The sequence below is a fragment of the Myxocyprinus asiaticus genome, chromosome 16 (assembly GCF_019703515.2).
Source record: "Myxocyprinus asiaticus isolate MX2 ecotype Aquarium Trade chromosome 16, UBuf_Myxa_2, whole genome shotgun sequence".
Classification (NCBI taxonomy): Eukaryota; Metazoa; Chordata; class Actinopteri; order Cypriniformes; family Catostomidae; genus Myxocyprinus; species Myxocyprinus asiaticus.
The window spans coordinates 37,060,371-37,079,839 of record NC_059359.1 but is presented as its reverse complement, the minus strand read 5'-3'; the positions used below and the strand labels follow the sequence as shown (position 1 = coordinate 37,079,839).

At 37.5% G+C, this 19,469-nt stretch overlaps 1 protein-coding gene across 3 annotated transcripts; it reads left to right on the top strand.

Annotated features, from left to right (window-relative positions):
- The first annotated feature begins 4,051 nt into the window (after positions 1 to 4,051).
- LOC127454366 (circadian-associated transcriptional repressor-like) lies at positions 4,052 to 17,259 on the top strand. Of its 3 annotated transcripts, XM_051721510.1 has the most exons (7): positions 4,052 to 5,138; positions 5,694 to 5,753; positions 6,832 to 7,223; positions 11,256 to 11,331; positions 11,739 to 11,817; positions 13,240 to 13,426; positions 13,761 to 17,259. In XM_051721510.1, exons 3-7 carry the CDS (start codon positions 6,837 to 6,839, stop codon positions 14,292 to 14,294), a joined length of 1,263 nt encoding a protein of 420 aa, XP_051577470.1. In that variant the 5' UTR covers positions 4,052 to 5,138; positions 5,694 to 5,753; positions 6,832 to 6,836; the 3' UTR covers positions 14,295 to 17,259. The 3 variants fall into 3 exon arrangements, with proteins under 3 accessions (XP_051577470.1, XP_051577471.1, XP_051577469.1); XM_051721511.1 differs by lacking the exon at positions 5,694 to 5,753 and having other exon boundaries at positions 6,835 to 7,223; XM_051721509.1 differs by lacking the exon at positions 5,694 to 5,753 and having other exon boundaries at positions 4,054 to 5,138.
- The last annotated feature ends 2,210 nt before the right edge of the window (positions 17,260 to 19,469 follow it).

Here is a 19,469-nt window from a genome sequence, read left to right as displayed (position 1 = left end):
GATTGAGCTTAACTTGTACTGAACCAGGAATGTATCGGATTAGAATAAAGCTGCAACTGACCTCATGGAACAACTGATTAAATCTATTTTTGCAATTCATGAATCAAACACTGGAGGGCAGTAAAACCCTATTCATCAATCATCTCCTCTTAGCACTGAACTACACAGTAACACAGAAATGCTCAGTAAAGGATAAAAAGGTCCATTTCAGCAGTGTTTTGTTTTGCATATAAATAGTTTAAAAAAAAGTTAGCTTAAAAAATTAAGACATACACACACACACATACGTGTGTGTAGAGAGCCAGATTCAAACTTGCATCACCTTTTTAAGCATCATTGCTCAACATTGTGGAAAACACAACACACAGACTGCTAGGCCACTGGTCAAAATTAATTTTTATTTTTTTTATTTTATTTAGCTGACCCAAAAAGAAAGAAAGAAATGATCTATGATGTGCTATATACGTACATATAATTAAAAATACAAATTCTAAAAAAATGTAGCAATAAAACCTGATACAAACTTGTAAAAGCCTTGAAAGAAGTTTATTTATTTATTTATTTATTTATTTATTTATTATTTATTTATTTATTTTACTTAATAAAATGATTGGCCTTTATTTACTAGAATTGTCATCTCTGAAGAGCGCAGTATCTTTGTGTGTTTACAAATGTTAATCAGTTTAAATGAGCAGAATTGGCAACAAAACAAATTTAGTACATCACATAAATCCAGATGTTTAATTTTGCAGGGCGTAAAATTACATGATCAAGGATTGTAAGACTATCCTTTATCGTTCAGTCCTGCATATGCAAATCTGCATTAATGTTGAGAACAGCTTTCAGTGATTATTGGTATAATTACGAATGTGCTCATTCATTTGAAGGTTATATCTCACTCATTAACACTCGTTATTGCATGTAATAGTGCATTTAATTGATATCAGGAATCAGAGTGATTGATATCTAAATGAAAAACTTTCTGAAGAACATGAAACAATACTGAGGCATATAGATTAAAGTTTGGATTTCCCTGCATTTCCGTTGAAAATAGTCCCTGTTTTAATTTCAGTAAATTCTTGACGTGTATGATGTAATGCAGCTCAGTCTTGTGAGACTTCTTGCATGTGTTTTTTCAAATGGCACGCTGTCGCCCAATTGAAAATTAACGTCTCATTTAAGAAACAGCCCAAATGACATCATTCAACGTGTCAGTCACGGTTTGCCCGTGTCGCCTACTCAAAATTCACAGCGTAATCATCAGTTTAAACGTGAAACCGTTGCACAACCTTACGCAACGGTCCTGCCCCATGAAGCGCCATTGGTCGGTCTTCGACGAATAGGGCGTGTCAGGACTATTTTTAGAACTCCTATTGGTTGAGTCGTTGTTGGGGGTGTGGTTAAGGAGTTCATTCACAAATCTCTCAGGCTGCAGTTCGAGAATGGTATAGCTACAGGCATTGCTCCAAAAAGGGGCGGGAGCCCCAAACCTAACTCTTTTGCTAACCTTAACAGTGAGTGGAAGTGACGCCCCCTTTTGGAGATCCCGCCCCCATTTGGATGTACAGTTCAAGCCCATGTGCACGTTGCTCTTAAAGGGGTAGAACCCGTTCACATGCCTTCGAGAAGGATCTCGATCTCGTACATTATTCAAGCTAATTGCTCATGTCTTATCAGATGATATACATATACAGTACTGTGCAAACGTTTTAGGTACTTGTGAAAAATGTTGCATAGTGAGGATGTAGTTTTCATTTATCACTTAATGTCATACATTTCCAGTAAACATAAAAAAAATATTTTTAAATTTAAAAAAAGCCAAATCAATATTTGGTGTGACCACCTTTGCCTTTAAAACAGCACCAATTCTCCTAGGTACACCTGGACACAGTTTTTCTAGATTGTTGGCAGATAAGATGTTCCAAGCTTCTTGGAGAATTCACCACAGTTCTTCTATCTGTTTAGTCTGTCTCAATTGCTTCTGTCTATTTATGTATTCTCAGACTGACACGATGTTTAGTGGGGGACTCTGTGGGGGACATGCCATCTGTTGCAGGGCTCCCTGTTCTTCTATTCTATTCGGAAAAGTAATGTTTGGGAGTCTAACATTTATATTTCCTATTGACACACTAAAGCTGAAGATTTAAATAACCATCTTAAGACAAATGCTTTTGTGAAACATCTTATGTGCCTAAGACTTACTGTGTGTGTGTGTGTGTGTGTGTGTGTGTATATATATATATATATATATATATATATATATATATATATATATATATATATATGTATGTGAGATCCGACATCTTTATGGTTTTAATGTAAGTTGTGATGGCATAATGCAAAAGCTCACCTAAAATTATCAAGTATAGGTCTCTGCAGAATAGTAATGGGTCGTTTTCAAACTGGGATGGCCATTTCTAAACTATCCAATGAAAGTAGGGAATCTCAATGGTTTGAAAACACCCACTGATTGGGAAAAGCCCATTTTTGTTCTGCAGAGATATAAGTCTCAAAATTATCACAGCGGTGTGTGTGTAAAAAAATCAATCAATTAATTAATATATATATATATATATATATATATATACAGTATATATTACATTGGCCAAACAATGACTTAATTAAAATCTAAAAATGCCGAAATTATGAACTACAGTTGCCTTAAATTAGGAGCAAGGGATCTGAATTGACTTTGTCAGTGGCCTCGTGTGTGTGTGTGTGTGTGTGTGTGTGTGTGTGTGTGTGTGAACTGAAAGTGAGTTGATGCTACATGATACACCTAGAGAATAGCATGATAATCGCTGTGCTCAAAGTGTACAGTTTCTTTTCTCTAACGAATAGGATTTTAAACAAAGTAAACAATGCACTTTATTGGCAACACCTTAATAAAAGCATCATTTTGAAATAAGAGACAATAAAAATAATCAACACTCAAAATGCTTTTGAAGTAAATTTAATGAGTGTAAAACTAAATATAAATATGAATGTTCCAATAATATAATACATTTATTTGAATACCATGAAAAAGAGTCTGAAAGATAAGTTTATGGAAGAAGAACAAAGGAAAAGTGCTCTTGGTGAACAAAGAATTTTCATAACAGTAATTATGCTTACATTATTCCTTTTTGCATTTAACACGTCAACAAGGTGGTTCATTTTGCAACAGATCATCTAGCGAAACTGATTTCAAACTTCAAAGTGAATTCCTTTTTTTTTTACATTTTTTTTTGGGTGACATGTTACAGTGTAATTGTGTATTCTTTATTAAATATAATTATTATTATTATTATTAAGTATATTCAGTATTATTATTATTATATTATTAAGTATTATTATTATTATATTATTAAGTATATTAATTATTATTATTATTATTATTATTATTATTATATTAGGTATATTAAGTATTGCGTAATATCAATGAAAATTTTACTTAATATGTAATTCATTTGTGGAGCTGGTCTCTTATTGTAAGTGTTCTTATTGTTATTAATTATAGTAACATTTAAAGGTGCTGTAAGCGATTTTAGCATTCTTAAGCTTTCAGGTGACTGAGCCAGCCACGCCCCCTCACCCCAAAACCCTCCCCTCCAAAGATCATTTTGAGACCAAAACCGAGCAAAAGAGCAGCATTGTTTGTTCCTGTGGCTGTCAAATTCAACAGTGGCACAATAGCGTCCAACCTCAACTGACAAACATTATGAATCATAGCCTCAATGATCTGCTTCAAATACAACACTATGACAACAAGTGAAATGATTGACAGATGAAAAGGGTCAATGTCTGTGGTCAGCAGACACATTTTTATTTGCTGTTTATAAAGTCTACAGCTGTCACAGAAACCAGTGAGATATCTCAGGACACTTATTTCATTAATATCTTTGATGGAGTAGGAAAGTTTTTTGCATACTTTTCTATGAAAAAATAGCTTACATCACCTTTAATATGCAGCCTACATCACTTTTTCATACATTGCAATCATAAACAAAGACTTATACATGTAAAGTGCAGTTTGTTCAGGCGAAAATGAAAGCAGACAGGTCCACGTGTGTCAGGTGAATGTTCTTGACATTCAGCAGGGTCTGTGAATCAGCTGCCAACAGACTGTACAGCATATCAAATGTAAGCTTACAACGTGATAGTGAGAATGAGATATTATTATTTTATGATTGTCTTGCGTAATGATCTTGTTCCCTCTCCCATAATATGTGTGAACGAGCCTCACATACACACACAATACGTACTATTTTTTTTATTTTTTTATTTTTTTATTTGTTTGTTTGTTTGTTTGTTATTTCGCCCGGCGTGTGTTTACTCTTCTGCAGCGACACACATATGACACAAGTGGGCGGAACTACAAGACACTGGCCGGCGAATCGCACAGAAGCAGAGCAATTACTGGCTAGGCCGTCAGCCAATGAGATTGTTACTATCTGACGGCAGTGGCCAATGAGAGGCTGTGCGTGGATGGCACTCAGTTGGGCACGTGCAGAGATTCTTTCATATTATGGAACACCTACCTCCGCGGCTCTACCATAGGACATGGAGCATAAACATACCGTAACAGAACGTAACGTCAACTTCGTCACGTGAGTCTTCTTAGCCAATCATACAATGGCCCTGACGTCAAATGAACCGCATTTCAGCATGTAACGACAGTAAATCACCGTTTGCGGATACCATACAAATGAACGCAGAGCCGTAAACTCACACCTACCTGTTGCAAAACTGTCCGTGCCTTCTATTATAAAATAGCAATTTTAGCATCGTAAGCTCCGCGCCTAGTTTTCTCCAAAAGAACGGTTTACTTTAAATCATGTTGAAGATTAGCGAACATGTGGCTAATTCGTTATATTCTGAGTTTATTCGGCGTACTAAAGTATGTCGTCCATTGACATCCATTCAAAAAAACGGCCACTTGTCTCCTCGCCAGTGTACCGTCGCGTTTGTTTCACTAACCTTGAAGGCGCGAGCCTGGGGGAGGGGCTCTGGCACGTGTGTCCATGCACATGTTGACGCTGGTGAAAGGGAGGAGAGAGAAAGAGAATGAACCCAGAGAAGAGAGATCATCTGTGTGATAGACTGACTAGTCAGGACCGTCGAGAAGGGTTCGCGTTGCTTTAACAGGCGCCCTGAAGGTGAGATTTATATATATATATGTGTGTGTGTGTGTGTGTGTGTGTGTGTGTGTGTGTGTGTGTGTGTTCTATTACACAGCACGTAATTATGTTTATGTTTTAACAGTGCTCATGTTGTATTGTAATGATGATATTTGATCAAGCCTGCATGCAGCATGTATCTGTCATTGTGCTGTGTCAAGAATTTTTTACGGTTTTAAGTGCAATTTCACCATTGTGATCTGGAAATTGTGTGTATAAATATATATATTAGTTACCTGGACCCCCAGATTAAACACAGTACATATATACAATTGAGAATATAGTTATTGAGACTTTAACAATTAAAATGATTGAGATTTATGAAGAAGTGCAGCATAATGCAGGTAAATTTGGGAAGATCTAGTGATGGTGTAATGAATTCCTGTAGTGAGATCCTTGTTTTTGGTTCTTGTGAAAATATATTCTTTATAATAACACTCAAACACACACACACACACATACACACTGGAAGGTGAGCAGTAGTAGCATGAGCCTTACTTGACCCTTACTCTGTCATTGTCATTTCTCCTGAAGAAAACCAAGAGACAGTCGAAGACTGAAAGACAAGATGGGTGGACAGAAAAACTCAGTAAAGTAAGACACGAGGAGAGAGAGAGAGAGAGAGAGAGAGAGAGAGAGAGGTTTTATATGAACTGCAGGTTTGCAAGGAACAGTGGTGCACTTGAGAAAATGAGGGAGAGAATAGTAAAAATTGTTGGGGGAGGGGTAAGACAGTGTGTGTATACTGTATGTGCCTCTGGGTGTGTTTGCATGTCTCTGCTTGTGTGTGTGTGTGTGTGTGTGTGTGTGTGTGTGTGTGTGTGTGTGTGTGTGTGTGTACCAGAGGGAGAGGAGAGGAGTGAAAAGGAAGTAGAGAGACCCTTGCTGCCTTTTAAACCACTAGTGCCAAAACATCCCCCTATTTTCCTGCTCTAGACCACACACACTTATACACTCGCACAGAAGTGCAAGTTCCTCGTTCCTCGTTTCTCTCTGATCTCACTGGAGTCTAGATGTGCTCTTATATTGTCCGTGTTCACATTTTTGCTCTGTGATGGCTAAGACAAAACTGTGTAGATGATACAAATTAAGCATTTTGTGGGTTTCTTTGTTATCTTTTATTTCAGAGTGTACAGAAGGTATCAAATGTATGAGAACACCAGTAAAAATACTTCTATTTTGAATTTTTCTCATTTAAAAACAAATGTTTTCTTTACAAATTATAATATTAGCGGTACAATTTGAATTAAAAATTAAGCAAGCACTGGAACCGACATGAAAACCTGATGATCCATTTTATCCTTACATGATTTTTTTAATCGTAATAATTTCGTACATTCTTGTGTTTTTCAATTGAAGCAGGAAAATCAGAATTTTTGTACAAAGAAGTTAATATGGTCAAAGTCACAAATTTGCTTGAATAGAGATGTAGAAATAGTGTAGAATATAAAATATTGCTTATTCTGTATTATTCTTTTTTCATTTAAAATTGTACAACTTTGAATCACATATTTTCAATCGGTAGAGTACAACTTTTGTAACCTTCAATTCTGTTTGACTCACATTTTCACTTTGTCACAATTATCACATTGCCCTGTTAATACTCCAGTTTCTTTGATCATACTTTTTCTCATACCATCCTTATTTGTTGTTGTGTCTGTTCTTTTTCCAGCAGTCATGCAGTCCACAGGAAGTACTTCCTCTCAGCCCTCACAGGATTCGCTGAGCTCCAGAGACAGTTTCCTGTTCAGTGAAGACAATCCGGATGTCTTCCTCTTGGAAGACAGGGACATGACACGTGTATCCCGCTCAGCTCAGTCCAATTCCTCTAGAGGTAGTCTTTACAGTGTGGACGGAGAGCTGGAGCGTCCTGGATCTCAGTGGGCGTGTGATGGGTTCAGTGAATCCCGTTACTCGGAGAGATCAGAGGACAATGGTCAAGATAGGTCATCGTTCCTGTCCCTCTCCTCCTCGACTTCGTCTGGATTGGTTTGGAGCTGCTCTGAGAGCGAGCGAGGGAAAGATGGAGGAGGATCTGAAGGAGACCTGCTGTTTGCTCGTAAGGTGAGAAATTCACCATCAATACAACTGACCCCTCAGTAAGCGCTCACCTTAGCAACTGTTTCCGTCCTCCATATAATCAGACAAGCTTTGGTCTTTTGTAATGTAAGACTATGAAAATCCTCTGTGTTTTAAGCAGTAATTTTACAGAAATTACATAAATTATCAAAAAATATAGTTTTCAAGTGCCAGACAGTGGTGGAAAGAGTACTGATATTTATTTTTATTTTACTTAAGTAAAAGTACTGCTAATGAAGAAATAATTCACTTGAGTACAAGTAGAAGTACTGAGAAATATTATGACTCAAGTAAGAGTAAATAAGTAGTTTGCCGAAAAACTACTCAAGTTATTATGTTACAAGTTACTTTGTGAAAATTATATTATATATAGTGTATATACACTTCTATTTTTAGATCACAAAGACATTTTTGTTCTTGAAAGAAACGGATGCTTTCACCAAGGATGCATTTAACTGATCAAAAATACTGCCAAAATCATTAATTGCAAATTATTATTACTGTTTGAAATAATTCTTTTAAGTGATATTTATTCCATTTTTTCTTTACCCGTGATGGCAAACATATACAGTGTCAACCTGTTCCTTTCAAAAGCATTCTAAAGTGCTAATTTAGTACTCAAGAATTTTTTTTATTATTAGAACAATTGAAAATGGTTGCGTTATCATGCGGAAATCACAATACAGTGGGTTTTTTCCCCATTTGCTGAGGTATTGAGTTCTTACAAGTTGCTTTACACTTGCAAGTCAAATTTTGGTTTTAAAAATAGGCAAAACGAAACACATTTCTCCTGAAATTCTATTTTCTCCTAAAGTCTTTTGTTTTAGAGAGATGAAGACTATTCCATGCATTACTGTTTTGAAAAAAAGAATCTCTAACCAGGATAGAGAGGGAAGTAGATGGCCCAGATGCACAACAAAAAGACAAATCACAGTAAATCACAGTCTCTAGTTTGAGAAACAGACTCCTCACAGGTCCTAAACTAGCAGCTTCTAAATGCCAAAGACCTGCATTGCTGCAAGAGGATTCTTGAACAAACAGAACATTTTAAGAATACATTTATTTAAATAGAAATAGTCATTTGTAACATTCAAAATGCCTCTAAATCATCTCTAAACTACATAATGTGCATTGTGACTGAAACACATTCTCTTTCAGGTTTATTCTCATTCACTTATGTCCAAGTATTTTGGCTATTAAGTTAACATACTGTACAAAACTAATATAATGCAATATCATAGAGGAAATGTATCTCTATGATATTGCAGCAATTATCCAGATATGGAATGAGATTATTAAGCAAATGATCAACTCCTACATGCCATCTGAAAAAAATAAGGCAAAAATAAACATTTCACACAGTGTTTGGTGAGAGATATGATTGATTCAAACTCTAAAAGTGGTTTTCTGTATATGTATTATTGTATTACAGTTGTAATTATAAAGTATTAATTAACATCATGGTTATTTAATATATTGGGATATTATTATTAAGTAAATAGTAGCATTTGGTTACATTATATTTTGTGATTTCTCATACCTTCTTTATATAACATCCAACACTTGTGCACTTTTGGCCTCTAGCGGGTGAGACAGAGCAGTTAAGTACAGTACAGCACCATGAGCGAGTGTGTTACCCGCTAGGACAGTTTATTTTGAACAAGTGGGACGAACAGTTACGGAATTTAATGCGGGAGTACGATACCGAACTGATGCGGATAGATAGAAGTGGAGAGCCCGTAATAAAAATTATGTTCAGTGAAAAGACAAAAGAAGATTGCAATGTATGTAATTGTAACTATATCAGATATTATTAATAAAACACGGGAACTCGTTGTGTGGGCATTTTTTGCCTCCATATTTTTAATTTCGGGGATGTTTTTGTTAATTTCGGTGGCATTTTTGCCCTGAGTCCCCATTCATTTCTGACACTATTGGCATTTAATCTTTCTAAGGTGTTTAAAAGATTCATATATTAGCAAGCAAACAAAATATCCCCACATATATGTCAAACTACATTGTGTTAATGTTTGACACAATTAAAACATTGCCTACCTTAAAAACAAGTGAAGTTTGATCAGTAGTTAAACGTGTTCAGACAGTTCCCTCATACCTGAATGAATGGCTCCTTTCCAGAATAAAATGAAATATGCATAAAATCACAGTATTACAGTTCTTGTATAGTGACCGGACAGAAAGTCTTGGAGAAGCTAGAGAAGAGAGGACACCGGTGGCAGTTTATGAGAGCTGCTGTGCTCATGATGCTGTCATGCACAGCACGTTTTAGTTTATAAATAGATTTAGCTCTTATAACTTTCTTCTTCTATTATTTATTTATTCTTAAAAAAGTAGAAGAATTTACTCAAGTACTGTAATGAGAGTAGTTGTAATTTGTTACTTTCCACCTCTGGTTCCAGGGCATTACAATAATGACAAAAGTTACTGAAAGAGGATACACTGTATTTTTGTTCCCTTTTCCAAATCTCTACATATATCTAAAGAAGTACATTCGATGGATTGAACTATTTGTCAGCCCTCATTCCCAAATAAACAAGTATAGCATGAGTAAAGACATCTACATTTGCTACATTTGGTAAATTAATGTTAAAGGAATAGTCCACCTAAAAATGAAAATTCTCTCCTCATTTACTCACCCTCATGCCATCCCAGTTGTGTATGTCTTTCTTTCTTCTGCAGAACACCAACAAAGATTTTTAGAAGAATTTCTCAGCTATGTTGGTCCTTACAATGCAATGCAATATGTACTTAAGCATTTGATACAATGTACTTATTATGTACATACGTATTGATGCATTGTACTTACATTTAAAGCACCTGAATTTAATTACATCTGTAGTTACACTGTTAACCTTAAACCTAACCCTACCCCAACCCTTACCCTGAAACATAACTCTAAACCCTAACACCAACCCTACCCCTACCCCTACTCCTAAACCTACCCATATCTCAACCTCAGTAGCATCAGATGTGAATCTTGTGAGAATTTTGCAGAACAACATGTAGTTACACAATAAATGCATTGTATTGTATGTATTTTAATGTTAGTACATAGTAGTTAAAGACGCCTAATATAAACAATTTCTTTAAAGAAATACGGAAGGAAAATGTAATCACCCACATAAGAATAACAGAGCTCAACAAGGGGGCCTGGGTAGCTCAGTGGTAAAATACGCTGGCTACCACCCCTGGAGTTCGCTAGTTCGAATCCCAGGGCGTGCTGAGTGACTCCAGCCAGGTCTCCTAAGCAACCAAATTGGCCCGGTTGCTAGGGAGGGTAGAGTCACATGGGGTAACCTCCTTGTGGTCGCTATAATGTGGTTTGTTCTCGGTGGGGCGCATGGTGAATTGAGCGTGGTTGCCGCGGTGGATGGCGTGAAGCCTCCACATGCGCTATGTCTCCGTGGCAACGCGCTCAACAAGCCACGTGATAAGATGCGCGGGTTGACTGTCTCAGACCCGGACTGAGGCGAATCACTATGCGACCACGAGGACTTGGAGCGCATTGGGAATTGGGCATTCCAAAATTGGGAGAAAAAGGGGAAAAATCCCCCCCCCCCAAAAAAAAAAAAAAAAAAATAACAGAGCTCAACAGTCTTGGTTCCCGATGTAAAAATCCCATTTATTTTTTCCATAAGGGAATTGATTATTAACTATAACTTACAAACCTTTAAAGACAGACCTACCGTGAGCTCTGTGGTTGTTTCTGCTGAAGCTATAAATCTACATTATTTCAAAAAAATTTTTTTAAATGGTTAATATTACACTATCCACGATCCTGAGGGAGAAAATCTGGGCGCACTGTGTATGCAATCCATTTTTACCACATTTTCCTGAAAATCATACTGTTCATGAAAATCTTCAATTCATTCCTATGGGACACTCTGTAAAACTTGTCTTCAGTCAACAGTAACCATGGGGGTGAGGCTTGGCAAAGGGTCAGTTGTTGAAAGACTTAATATTTGAATATCACATTGACGTTGGCTTTCTATCTCTCAGTGTACAGAGCTCCAGGGATTTGTCAGGCCTCTGCTGGAGCTTCTAAACGGACTGAAGAAAGGACGATTTGACAAAGGTGAGACAAAAGCAAATTGTCAGTGTGTGTCCAACCTGAAACATCACTGTTTTAGGTAAAGTTACACAACAACTGTAATGAGCCTGTAATAAGCTGCACAGTCTGTAGCAACCTCTTTATATGTGAGGTTATTTATTTTCCCGTCTCCATTGAAGAGTTTTGTTGTTTGACTGTCTTCATTCTTGTAAATCTGTATTTATTTCTTATGCAACTCTGACAAGGTGCAGCCCAAGGCCTTATTTATTTATGCAAAGTAAATTTTCTTTCAGTTTTCAGTTTTTGCCCATTTGATTACATACACCAGACTGTGCAGGAAGTGATTTAATCTAAGCTCAGATCTGATGAATACAGCATGTCTCTTGAAGAACTGAGATTTTATCAGTAATTTTGCTGCTTTTGATTGACAGGTCTGAGCAGTTTTCAGCAAAGTGTTGCAATGGACAGAATTCAGAGGATTGTGGGAGTCCTGCAGAAACCACATAGTGGGTAAGAGGAAATTAATATCAGTAAGAACTGATCTATATAATAATATCATCATAATGTCATCTTTTTGTATGCAAAGTACAGTATTTGTTAAATGGGTGAAACCTGTCAAGAACATTTGCAGGTCACATTTCACTCCAAAATCAACAATAATAAAATATGAAAATGCAGGCTATAAAGATTTTATTGCATTACAGTATTATTTTTATGATAATAAAATGTACTTTCAGTTGTTTACTATGACAAAACGGTTAAACTTTATTTTAGTGTCCTTGTTACAGTGTAATTACACAAGTAATTACTGATTATTACTAATTAACAACATGTACTTACTATAGGTTTAGGGTAAGGGTTTGGTTTAGGGTCAGTTGCTTTTAATTATGCATAATTGACTGTCATTACTGTAGTCGATACATGTAATATGTGCAACAAGGACACTGTAAAATAAAGTGTTACTGACAAAACTCCTTCATAATGGATTCATTATTACTGGAAAAGAAAACAGTATTTAAGCAACAGTATTTTCAACAATCATTTCATTTGTATTTTGAGGGATTTCTGGGATATGTTTGTCCATTTCTGTGGCATTTTTGCCCAGAGTCCCTGTTAATTTCCGACACTATTGGCATTGTATCTTTCTAAGGTATTTAAAAGATTGTTTTAGACATATAGTAGCAAGTAAACAAGATATCCCCACATAAATCTCAAACTACATTGTGTTATAAGTTTAAAGCTAAAAGACATAAATTTGATTTATAATATATAGAAACCATCACGCCTTCTGCTGCGTTATCAATTGCTCATATCTCTCTCATGATCCCATTGCATACCTCCTAATTGCACATTGTTATAAGAGACAGAATTATCCTCCCACCTCACGCACGGACCAATCAGACAAGAGAGAGAGGGCAAAAATCAGAACACAAGGTCATACGCTGGTCTAAGCAGAGCCTGATATGGGTGCATGTTGCTCCCGTTTTGGCTTTTCTAACCTAAATAATAGAAATAGCTTTTGAAATCTGCATTATTACTTCAATAAAGTCACGCAGAAAAGGGTTGTACAAGTTTATTACATTCCTTTCATTCTAGCAGTTTTATGTGTCTTAAGGGTAATTTTGATGGTGTTTGTTTTTAATTGAACCTCAAGCAGAACCTCTGAATTAATGGGCACTGAACTGATAATCAAATTAGCTTTCATGGTTTTTAGAAATTGTTCAGAATAAACAAAGTAGTAAGCCAGAGATATAGTGAGTGACCCTTAACAGTATTTGGACACTTACATTTGAACCTTTTTCAGATATACAGTATATGTTAACATGAAATATAAAAGATGAATTTTGTACACATGTTTGTGTGTTCAGCCTGCTTATACATTATAGTAATCTAATATTCTGCTTATTTGTCTTTATCCCTTGTTTTCTGCAGGGAGAAGTACCTGCCCACTTTGCTGCAGATAGAGGTGATGTTGAAGCTTTGGTTTCCCCAAGTGATTTCTCAAGCTTCTGTGACACCTAACCCTGCTGACCTTTCACTTCAGAACAATTCCAGCCATGGCAGCAGCAAGATCACTCCCCCCCACAAGCACAAAGACCAACTACACATTCCAGTCAAGGTTAGTATAGACCAGCGGCATAGGAAGGATCTGAAAAAAGAGGGGTGACACATTATAAACCCTATCAGCCAGACTCATGAAAATTAATTAGGTGAAGCAGCATTTGCCCAGTAGTCCTGATTTGCTGAAAGGCAGGTAAGAGAGTACTAGCCATAACAGGATTACCACTTGTTCATTCATTTAGTAGGCGGAGGCTTCTTCTCTGTCTTAAAGACCCCATAAAATCAAAATTTGAATTTTGTGGCTTTTAGTCCATGTGTGTTAGCTTTGAGGCACTTTATTATTTCCCAAAATGTGGATTTAAAAATGTCTCGTTCTTTCTTTGCTTTTGCAGAAGCGAAGGTTGAGCTGGTCGGACACAGACTCGCCCTCCTCCTCACCTCTCGTGGTGTGTAAGCGCTCCAAAATCAAATGCTGTAAGGAGCAACATCAGTGGTCATATGTTGATGGAGGGGAGGGTTCTTCAGGGGCCTCTCCCCATTCCTCACACACTAACCAATCAGAAAAGAGAGTAGGTGAAACCTCGGCACACAAGGCAATCCGGTGGTCAGGTTCAAGCCTAACATGGGTGCAATTCGCTCCTATCTTCTCCCCACCTAAGTCTGGTCCCTCTCATAAAGGCGGAGCGGCTAAAGAGAGAGGGAGCGGCTATGTCCCTCTTCCAGTGTCTCCTGTCACCAGCAGGATCAGCCCAGCCATGCAGGACAGCTCCATCTCCTCCACCACACCTTTTTCAGAGCCAAATGGATGCCAATCCCAGCCTGTCACCTTGGGGAATGCAAGTCCGTTACAGGGGTGTACCCAGACTCCACCAATCACAATGAAGCCTTCAAGCCTGGTAGAGCAGCAAAGCCCTTTACAAACCTGATGCAGAAACACCAAGCACAACCAGCAGAGAATCTTCTCTGTGTCAGAGAGAATGCAAAGAAGAGTGAAGGACTGAAGCGTTGAGATGTTTAAAAGTTTTGTCTATTACAATGATTGCAACAGTATTTCTAAAGAATCTTGGAGAAGTTTAAACTCAACATGTAAGACTTGAATTTTGATATTAATTGGAAATTGGACTGCAAATGAGAGTACCTAAATTCAAGGTGAAGTGTGTAATATATGTACCGTTGCACCAGTTGCAAAAGCAATGACTCTCTTCCATTGGTCTGACAAACAGATAGTCAAACTCATGTCATTGGTTGAGCCAATGTTGCTGTGTCAGGCTGGTCTGGATGCTCAAACAAACACCAGTGTTTTATTTGCATCAAAGTGTGTTTACACTTTTCGGGGGAATTAGACTATTACGTCCACATTAATCCAGATACATTTGATAACGGCTTTGTCATTTTCGAAACGCTCTCCATCGTTCAAACGTTTTCCAAAATTTGCTCGTCCACACTGAAATGTATGAAAACTCTTAAATCCCCTTACTGCACATGCGAAAAATCACCCTTCCATGTACGGTCTGAAACGCAATTGTCCTTGTGTTCCGTCGAGGGACAGCAATTCAGAGTAAAAAAGTGAAAGTTGTACAAAGTAACATTTATCTTTAACTACGCCATCAAAGTGAATAGCGGGCACAACAACGCCGCTACAACATCTAGATTATTTTGGGTTGAATAGATCACATGACTGCATTGTTTTTCAGATATCTCCATTTCAACCGTCCACACTACAATGCGAAGACGCCATTATCAAATTTATCCACTTGGGAAAGCGTTTTCGAAAAGCTCAGTTTTTGCGTCTCTGTTTGGACGGGAGGCCAAAAACGTTGAGGAAAACATGCGTGTTCAAATGAAAACGTATTAGTGTGGACTTGGCCTGAGTCTACAGATGGCTTTTAACACCCAAAAAATGAAACAATTCACCTTTAAGAAAATGTGATATCAGTTGTGAATTTGGAGTGTTTGCAAGAGTGTTAAAATCTGAGGGAGAAGAGTGATTGATTTTGCTTTGAATCCCAAAATAAGGTCAAATTAAGACCAGAAGGCAATCATTTTAATGAAAGGTAAACACAAGGTCAAACTGCTGGCAGGATCAATCATTTGAATACTTTATATCATTGAAGAGATAACATAAAAAAGGGTCTGTTTTTGCCATGACTGTGTTGTCTCTAAAATTGCTACTGAGAATGTTGGTTGTCATTAAAACTTGACAAAGCAGCCAGTTAGACAACACAGATTTGGCATGAAAGGCGCTTTTTGTAGCTCTAAAGGAAAAAAATGTAGCAGCAACATAACTGACTTTCTAATATCTGACTCCTTAAGAATTTATGAGTGGGTTGTAACAGAGGATTTTAGCATTTTCTTTTTATTTTTTTTTTACTGCATTTTATAAAGGAAATACATTTTTCCCATCCAAGTGGAACTTTTTGTGCTTGCAGTTGTGGGATTTGAAATGTAAATGAAACCACTTTATTTATTTGCTGTAGAATCTGTGTGAAAACCACTTGAAGTGGAAGAATTACCAACCAATGCTACATTAAGTTAGCGTGGCTGAATTGCGTAACTAATTCAGATATGGCCAGTGGCATATTCCGTGATTCTCAACCTGATACAATGAAAGAAAATGATGTACTAGCTTGGTTGGGAGAGAAGGGAAAATGTCTGCGTCTGTGTCTGCTTCGTTGATGTGATATCCTTTACGTATGTGTACGGTGCTGATTGTCTATTAAAGAGACTGCATAGTGAAAGCTGGGTAGATGGAAAAACCTTGCTTTCATATATGACAAAAAAAAAAAAAAATCATTTGTCATTATTTACTTACCTTTATGTTGTTCCAAATCTGTATGACATTTCTGTCTTCTGAAGTAATAGGTAAAATGTTAGGGACTGACAGCCTCAGTCACCATTCACTGTTATTGTATGGAGAGAAAAAAGATGCAATGAAAATGAATGATGACTAAGGCTAACATTTCAAAATTCATAAGTTTTCAAACTATTTTGTGTCTTGCCTCCGTGTTATTTCCAGGTATGAAGTGTTCCATGGAAGAAAGAAAGTCATACAGGTTTGGAACAACATAAGGATGAGTAAATAATGAAATTATTTTCATTTTTGTGTGAACTATCCCTTTAAGTGCGTGGATGGGACTGTGATGCTAGACATCCGCTTGAACAAGGGTCAACAGTCAAAAGAAGGAGGGCAGTCACCGTGATAAAACAGTTCTAAGATGCCAACCCGAGGAATCTTTATTTATTATTTTGTTGTTTTCAACATTTATTTATGTTTATTTGTATATGTATTTATTCAAAAGGCAGCTGAGTTCATTAGAGCTTGGTTTGTGTGGACTCTTTTTCATGGACTGGAGTTGCTGTGTTTGAAGTTTTTAATATCTGTGTAATGGAAGAGGTGGGATAAAGGAAATTTCAGATTGGGAAACCTGTGCCTTTTCTCCAAAAGGATGTGTGTAAATATGCATACTTGTTGATTGTGTATTTTTATCAAATGATATAGAACACAAAAGCTCAAAACTTTTTGTAATGCATACATTTTGTTCATAAGAATACTGCATTTGAATACACAGTAAACAGTGACCAATAAAAACACAGTGAACTACAGTTTCTAGTTTAAATGATAATAAATAACTATGCCAGTTGGTAGTCATAGCAACATTCGAAGTGATGTATCTTCTGATCAATCTCTGCAGGTAGTTGTGATGCACCCAGGAAGTTGATGGTTTGTTAAAAAAATATTTATTGGATTAATATTTTTTTCTGGGCTTAAAGAAATATAATGTTGATATGCTCATGTATCAGTGGATTAAAAAAATAAATTCGAAAACTGAATTTTGGTGGATGTAAACAATGAGGGACAAACAAATTGCAACAACTTCACATGCTGCTAAATTGGTGATAAAAAAAAACAAGATTTTAATTGCTTAGAGTCGAGTTACTTGCCCCTAGCAATAGAAATGCTAAAAAACACAACTGAACATTTTGATGCAGTCTTGGGCATCAACTTTATTATGTATAATTGACTTTTTTACATTGCACTTTTTGTTTAAAAATGTCATGTTTTATGCTGTATAGACCTGGAGGGTTGATCATATATCTTGGTTGTTAAACTGCCTTTTTTATCTACTGTTACTGTAATCTCACTTTCCCCACTGGAAAAAAAAAAAATCTATCCTCTTTGTACTGTCTATCCTTCTTTCCAGTCATATTGTCTGTTGCCTATATTTCCCATCTTCATCCTCACTTTTTCGCTGCAGTTTTAAAGTTCTTCTGCTTTTTTTCAACAAAAACACACCTTTTAATAAACATTACATTTATAGGAAGCATTAGACAGTGTTTTGTTTTTAGTGGTGTATATGTGTGGTCTTGCTATGCTTTTTTTCAATATTGACATGGTCAATGTGTAAGATTTGGTTATGCTTGTGTATCTGTGGCAGAATTCTATACTTTGGGCAGAGCTCAATACTGAGAAAGTGATCTAGTGAGGTGGAGCTCTGTACTGAGGAAGAGCTCTAGTGAGGTAGAGTTCTGTACTGAGACATCACTCTAGTGAGGCAGAACTCTATACTGAGGCAGAGCTCTATACTGAGGCAGCGCTCTAGTGAGGCAGAACTCTATACTGAGACATCACTCTAGTGAGGCAGAACCCTATACTGAGACATCACTCTAGTGAGGCAGAACCCTATACTGAGACATCACTCTAGTGAGGCAGAGCTCTATACTGAGGCAGCGTGCTAGTGAGGCAGAGCTCTATACTGAGACATCACTCTAGTGAGGCAAAGCTGTATACTGAGGCAGCGCTCTAGTGAGGCAGAGCTCTATACTGAGACATCACTCTAGTGAGGCAGAGCTCTATACTGAGACATCACTCTAGTGAGGCAGAGCTCTATACTGAGACATCACTCTAGTGAGGCAGAACTCTATACTGAAGCAGCACTCTATACTGAGACATCGCTCTATACTGAGGCAGTGCTCAAGTGAGCCAGAACTCTATACTAAAGTAGCGCTCTATACTGAGACATCACTCTAGTGAGTCAGAACTCTATACTGAGACATCATTCTAGTGAGGCAGAACTCTATACTGAGACATCGCTCTAGTGAGGCAGAACTCTATCAGAGGCAGCGCTCTAGTGAGCCAGAACTCTATAATGAGGCAGCGCTCTATACTGAGGCAGTGTTCTATAATGAGGCAGCGCTCTAGTGAGGCAGAACTCTAGACTTAGGCAGCGTTCTAGTCAGGCAGAGCTCTATACTGAGACATCGTTCTATTGAGGCAGTGCTCTAGTGAGTCAGAACTCTATAATGAGGCAACGCTTTATACTGAGGCAGTGTTCTATAATGAGGCAGTGCTCTAGTGAGGCAGAACTCTAGATTGAGGCAGCGCTCTAGTGAGGCAGAGCTCTATACTGAGGCATCATTCTAGTGAGGCAGAGCTCTATACTGAGACATCACTCTAGTGAGCCAGAACTCTATACTGAGGCAGCGCTCTATACTGAGACATCGCTCTATACTGAGGCAGTGCTTAAGTGAGCCAGAACTCTATACTAAGGCAGCACTCTATACTGAGACATTCCTCTAGTGAGTCAGAACTCTATACTGAGACATCATTCTAGTGAGGCAGAGCTCTATACTGAGACATCACTCTAGTGAGCCAGAACTCTATAATGAGGCAGCGCTCTATACTGAGGCAGTGTTCTATAATGAGGCAGCACTCTAGTGAGGCAGAGCTCTATACTGAGACATCGTTCTATTGAGGCAGTGCTCTAGTGAGCCAGAACTCTATAATGAGGCAACGCTTTATACTGAGGCAGTGTTCTATAATGAGGCAGTGCTCTAGTGAGGCAGAACTCTAGATTGAGGCAGCGCTCTAGTGAGGCAGAGCTCTATACTGAGACATCGTTCTATTGAGGCAGTGCTCTAGTGAGTCAGAACTCTATAATGAGGCAACGCTTTATACTGAGGCAGTGTTCTATAATGAGGCAGTGCTCTAGTGAGGCAGAACTCTAGATTGAGGCAGCGCTCTAGTGAGGCAGAGCTCTATACTGATACATCGTTCTATTGAGGCAGTGCTCTAGTAAGCCAGAACTCTATAATGAGGCAGC

Bases quoted from the DNA above. Each gene is read 5' to 3' on its own strand.
- LOC127454366 (XM_051721511.1), top strand. From the start codon at position 6,837: ATGCAGTCCACAGGAAGTACTTCCTCTCAGCCCTCACAGGATTCGCTG. The intron at 11,332-11,738 runs GTGAGACAAAAG...TTTGATTGACAG, and splicing joins GAAAGGACGATTTGACAAAG to GTCTGAGCAGTTTTCAGCAA. The intron at 13,427-13,760 runs GTTAGTATAGAC...TTGCTTTTGCAG, and splicing joins AACTACACATTCCAGTCAAG to AAGCGAAGGTTGAGCTGGTC.